At 44.3% G+C, this 5934-nt stretch overlaps 1 protein-coding gene across 3 annotated transcripts; it reads left to right on the forward strand.

Annotated features, from left to right (window-relative positions):
- Positions 1-1232: 1232 nt before the first annotated feature.
- C17H7orf25 (chromosome 17 C7orf25 homolog) lies at positions 1233-4844 on the forward strand. 3 transcript variants are annotated; one of them, XM_003268814.4, is made up of 2 exons: positions 1233-2190; positions 3197-4844. In XM_003268814.4, exons 1-2 carry the CDS (start codon positions 2038-2040, stop codon positions 4481-4483), a joined length of 1440 nt encoding a protein of 479 aa, XP_003268862.2. In that variant the 5' UTR covers positions 1233-2037; the 3' UTR covers positions 4484-4844. The 3 variants fall into 3 exon arrangements, with proteins under 3 accessions (XP_003268862.2, XP_030651685.1, XP_012352359.1); XM_030795825.1 differs by having other exon boundaries at positions 1233-2046; XM_012496905.2 differs by lacking the exon at positions 1233-2190 and adding an exon at positions 2201-2637.
- The last annotated feature ends 1090 nt before the right edge of the window (positions 4845-5934 follow it).

Here is a 5934-nt window from a genome sequence, read left to right on the forward strand (position 1 = left end):
TTTATTCTCCTTGCTTTCTCTCTGAATTGGCTGGGTTTAAAAACTCTTAAGTTAGAAATAAATTATCTCCACATTTTGAAAGCATTACTCCCTTCTAAATTCCAGTGTTGCTGATAGGAAGCCTAATACTATCGTGTATGTGATGCCAAGTCCTTTGTAAGTTTTCCCCTCTGCAGCTCTTGGTTTTTCTCTTATCTGCTGTGTTCTGAACCTTCACAACCATGTTCCTTTGTGTGGGTTTCTTAATAGTCATGTGAGCACTCAGTGGGCCCTTGCACTGTGAAAAACGTTTCTGTTTGCCAAATTTTCTATTAAGTTTTCGAAAAATTTTCTCTTCATTTTGTTTTTGTTTCTAAACTCCTGTTAATTGGATACTGGATCCTTTTGTTTTTGCTCCATTTTTCATCTATTTCTACTTCTAAATTTTTCCAACTCTCATTGACGTTTTAAAATTTGGGATATCATTTTTACTATAGAAGAACCATTTCCTGTGCTCTGCTGTCTCCTCTTAAAAAAAGAAATCCTCTTGTTTCATAGCTGAAATATCTTTTATTTGAAGATGCTAGTTATAGAATACTTTTTGAGACCATTTTGTTCCGTTTTCCGTTTCCTTCAAATAACAAAAACGTTGGGAAATGCTGTGTTTGTGAGGCTCACACCAGGGGATGCTGAATGTTGGTATCGCCGAGCCATTTCTCTAGGGTCTTTCGTCTACTCATTTCTTCAGAGAAAAATAGGGTTATGGGGAGAGAGTGGTAGGGAGCGGTAGAGGGGTGCCTGCATTATGGGAGGGGCAGAGAAGGGGGCTGCTAGCATTGCACTATTCAGTAGGAAAACTTCATCATGGCACCTCTCATCCTTTGTTAGGCTTTGGGTCTGGAATCCTTCTGATGCCCTATCTTTAGCATCTTAAACTAGTCTTCTGCCTGAACAATTTACTGCCCTCCCTTCTACCTTCAAGGCACCTGAAGCTTTCTGGGGTTCTGCTTTGTGAATCAGTGGCTAAATATCCCCTTCTACAGGCAGTTTGCTCAGTTCGCCTGACACAGCATGGTCCTAGGGGACACAGCATGGTCCTAGGTTAGGATACAACGCAAGAGTTGGGCAATCTGCTATATAAATAATTCCCTTATGTCTATCAGCGGCCTGTTTTAACTGCTGAGAAATTTTAATAAAAGGCTTGGACAGTCATGACACCTCCATCTGAGAGGGTGCTTGGGTTCAGGTAACCTCCCTATGGCTCACTTATCTGTAAAGTATACTTAATATCTACCTTTTAGGTTGTTTAAAGGATTGAACAATGTGTAAAACACTTAGAACAATGTCTGCCACGCTGTAAGGACTGAATAAGTTATTGCTCTTGTCCTCCAAAAATGTGTTGGTATAACCGGTCTGCAGTCATCTCCTCTCTTGTTCTTTTTGCCTTTGTGAGTTTGTTCTCTTTGTCATTGCTTTACTGTTATTTAAGGTTTGGAGAAGGAGCAGGATACATAGGATTAATTATAACTGGAAGTCCTCTTTAATATTTTAAATTAGCTTTACTTTCTTACAGCCCTAATCTTTCTGGGTGACTCTGGACACTCTACTAGACTAATATGAATATGGCAGCCCCTCGGAAGCCATGCAATCATTTCTTCTCTTCAGAAGGACAGCACACTTTCTATGGAGGGCCCAGGACAATGCAGTGGAAAGTGCTTTGGCTTGGAGGCAGAAGTCCCAGAGGCAGTACTTCTTAGCTGTCACCTCTGACAAGCTTCTCCAGCGTTTCTTCTGTTAAAATGGGCCCCCAAAATGCCTACGACCCGGTTGCGATCGAGTGGCCGACGCCACCAGTGGGAGTGAGGCCCAACACGCGAGCTCGGTCCCTCTTCGCGGAGCCAGGTGGGTGCGCGCTTCGAGGCTCACCCGGCGGCGCAAGCGGGAGAAGCCAGGTGCCCTCAACAAACATGGCCGCCACACCAGCGTCAACCCGGCTCGGGAGGCCGCGCTGCCGCTTGGGAATCGCAGGTTTGGCGTCACCCGGCCCGGAACCACGTGATGCAGGAGGTGCCCGAGGCGGCGGGGCTCGCGCGGGTGGAGACGCCTCGGCGTTCGAGCGGGGTGGGGGCTGCCCGGTTGAGATTTCCCGGCGGGTCCCGGCCTCTGCGTGCACGCGCGTGCGTGCTCGCGCTCGCGGTTCTGGCACTGCCGGTGAGGAGCCGGGGAGCGAGGCGGGGAGGCTGGGAGCGGGGCGCCCCTTACGAGGCCAGAGGGGGCTGGGCAGGGCCGGCCCGGCGAGAAGGGGGTCGGCCGCGCGATCTCAGCTCCTCGCCCCTGAGCCGCGGCGCTAGCGGTGGGGGCTTTTCGGCCCCGGCCCCTCCTTGCAGGGCCCGGCTGTGCAGGTGGCCGGGCAGGGCCGAGGGCCCCGCAGCCCACCGAGAGGGCCCCGCTGGCCTCTGGCCCGCCCACCCGGCGACCTGCGCTGGGGCCGCCTGCACGGCCGCCGCGGGTTGCAGCCTTGGAGTTTAGTTTCATCTTCGGATTTTCCTTCAGAGTCGGAGTGGGAGTGGGACGCAAGTTGGTGGTCTTCTTCGGTCTTTTAAAATAATCTGGGTTGACGTCAAATGCAGAAATGAGGCAGTGTTGATTTTTTTTGGCGTAAGTACCCCAAGCCTCGGGGGAAATCATGAGGCAGCTGGTTGAAGGAGACCAACTTGGGAAGGAGGAAAAGGTTAGGGAGGCTGAAGTGCTCAATTTAAGACAGACACTTGCTTTGGACAGTTTGCTAAATAGCCAGTCTGTGTGTATTTTTGTTTTCGCATTTTTGTCGTGACTGTCCAAGCCTTTTATTAAAATTTCTCAGCAGTTAAAACAGGCCGCTGATAGACATAAGGGAATTATTTATATAGCAGATTGCCCAACTCTGGCGTTGTATCCTAACCTAGGACCATGCTGTGTCCCCATGGCTTTCAAGCTGAAGAAATGAAGGTCCAAAGTGTGTCAGACATACCTAAAGAAGAGTTCGAAAGTGTAGCTGCCATCCTTTCCTTAGCTATCAGAGGAAGCGGTCACTCCAAAATGAGACATACACAAGCCCAGATTCATAGACTCACCCTCCATAAGCTGTGTTGCTAGATTGAAGTTTTTAATCACCAGTGAAGAATTGATTGCCATAATTTTAGGAGACTACTCAAATTTGCCTTGTTTCTTTCCCTAGGAAAGGAATAATGCTGACAGCATGTCTGCACATTCCATGCTCTGTGAACGAATCGCCATAGCCAAGGAACTGATCAAGAGAGCAGAATCACTTTCTAGATCAAGAAAAGGTGGCATAGAAGGTGGTGCAAAGCTGTGCAGCAAATTGAAGGCAGAATTAAAATTCTTGCAGAAAGTAGAAGCTGGGAAAGTAGCTATTAAAGAATCTCATTTACAGAGCACTAACCTAACACACCTGAGAGCCATTGTGGAATCAGCAGAAAACCTGGAAGAAGTTGTTAGTGTTCTTCATGTCTTTGGTTATACAGATACCTTAGGAGAAAAGCAAACCCTTGTGGTAGATGTAGTTGCAAATGGTGGTCATACTTGGGTGAAAGCCATTGGCCGGAAGGCTGAAGCTCTTCATAACATCTGGCTGGGCAGGGGCCAATATGGTGACAAAAGCATCATTGAGCAGGCTGAAGACTTCCTCCAGGCCAGTCACCAGCAGCCAGTGCAGTATAGCAACCCTCACATCATCTTTGCATTTTACAACAGTGTCTCCAGCCCCATGGCAGAGAAGCTGAAAGAAATGGGCATATCTGTGAGAGGAGACATAGTGGCAGTCAACGCTCTGTTAGATCACCCTGAAGAGCTTCAACCGAGTGAGAGTGAATCAGATGATGAGGGCCCTGAACTTTTGCAGGTCACCAGAGTCGACCGAGAAAATATACTAGCAAGTGTTGCATTTCCAACAGAAATTAAGGTCGATGTGTGCAAAAGAGTAAATCTGGACATTACTACTTTAATCACATATGTATCTGCCCTCAGCTATGGAGGCTGCCACTTTATTTTCAAAGAAAAAGTGCTCACAGAACAAGCAGAGCAAGAGAGGAAAGAGCAGGTTCTACCTCAGCTGGAGGCCTTTATGAAGGACAAAGAGTTGTTTGCTTGTGAATCTGCTGTCAAGGACTTTCAGTCTATTTTAGATACATTAGGAGGACCTGGGGAGAGAGAGAGGGCCACTTTGTTAATTAAGCGAATTAATGTGGTACCAGACCAGCCTTCTGAGCGTGCCTTGAGACTAGTGGCCAGTTCAAAAATTAATAGCCGCTCATTAACAATTTTTGGGACAGGAGACACCCTAAAAGCCATCACAATGACTGCTAATAGTGGTTTTGTCAGAGCTGCAAACAACCAGGGTGTTAAATTTAGTGTGTTTATCCATCAGCCCAGAGCACTTACTGAGAGTAAAGAGGCTCTAGCCACCCCCTTACCAAAAGACTACACAACTGACAGTGAACACTAAAGATACCCTTTAAATATTGTTGTGGAAGTAAGTTATTTATACCAAAGGCTGGGTCTTCCCATCTAAACTGGTGGGAAAAAAGGTCCCTAGTAAAAGTAAAACTGAGAACTCAAACCAGTAGAGTTTCTTTGTGTCTCATCTAAACTATAGAACCTCCCAAAGTAGAAAAAGCACAAGAGAGAAGCTTATCTATCAGTGTCTGCATTAGTGCAATTAAGAACCGAAATACGTCTATATAAAGCTTTCAGTGTACTGTAATACTTTGTTTGATTCGATAGGGCTGCAACTCCCCTACTGCTAACCACGTTTCATGGAATATGGCTACATTGCATCTTGCATTAAATATCTGGAGAAAATTCAAGCCTGTTTTTCATTGTATTGCTTTATCTGGTTTAGGCTGGGAGGTAGTCATTGGTAATTAATTTTAGATTCTAAAGTTAACCATTAATGAAAAACTTATTTGATTGCTGTATGTCAGGTGCAGTCTGATAGGTATTTTTACAAAAAGTACATAATACAGAAGAAATGAAAAAGTGAATTATGGTTATTTGAGTGCCATGAACCCATTGGTAGACCTTTGTGAAAAGAAAGCCAACAATCTTACTACTATAAGATAAACCCAGGACACTTAAGGTAAAATACTAATTTGAATGAATTGAAAAAGGATTATGTAAAAGATTTTAAAAATTCAATTTTATTTTTAAATACAAAAAGCCCCCATATTATAAGTATTTGAACAATAAATACTATTTTCATGTTTTATTTGCAAGTGGCAAGTGACAACTGCATTACCTCACTTTGATGAGATGGTGACAGATATTCCATGCCAATTGCATGACACAAGTTGTAGTTAAAAATACACTTCTATGGCTACATTGCGCTAGATTATCAGTTTTCAATAAAGCAAAACTAGCAAAGTCGATAAGTATTCACCACATTTAAAAATTTGGAATTTGAGTCCTGGAGCTTAAATATTAACTCATGCTAAGTGTAGGAGCTGGTATTAAAACTTGATGTTTCTAGCCACAGCCTGAACTTTTTCTACCATGCCAAATGTCCTATTTGTTGAGAAGAGAATCTCAATTTACAGCCACAGTGTTTGTTGAGGGGGTGGAATTTGGTTATTGGCATTCATGAACACCCAGAAATGAATGCAAAATTAAGTGTATGGGGGTGGTTCTCTGGGGAGAGATTGCTTTACTAAGTCAGAATACATTTCCTAGCAGAAAGGCTGTGATTTGCTTCCAATTTAGTGTAGAGTGGTACATGTCTAGTGTTAGAAATTGAATTTAAGCTTTTTGAGCACCTATTAAGGTCATGTAGTACTTGGTACTATTAAGTACCAAGCATTATAACAGTTTGGTATGAAAAGATGAATGTTTGCTCTAAGGAATTCTTAAGTCTAACGTGGAAGTAAACAACTGAAGTGCAATTAAATGTACTAAATTCTC

This window comes from Nomascus leucogenys, chromosome 17 (assembly GCF_006542625.1).
Source record: "Nomascus leucogenys isolate Asia chromosome 17, Asia_NLE_v1, whole genome shotgun sequence".
Lineage (NCBI taxonomy): Eukaryota > Metazoa > Chordata > Mammalia > Primates > Hylobatidae > Nomascus > Nomascus leucogenys.

Excerpts from the sequence above, each read along its gene's own strand:
- C17H7orf25 (XM_003268814.4), top strand. The coding sequence starts at position 2,038 with ATGCAGGAGGTGCCCGAGGCGGCGGGGCTCGCGCGGGTGGAGACGCCT. Across the intron at positions 2,191-3,196 it reads TCGCGGTTCTGGCACTGCCG|GAAAGGAATAATGCTGACAG; the intron begins GTGAGGAGCCGG and ends TTCTTTCCCTAG.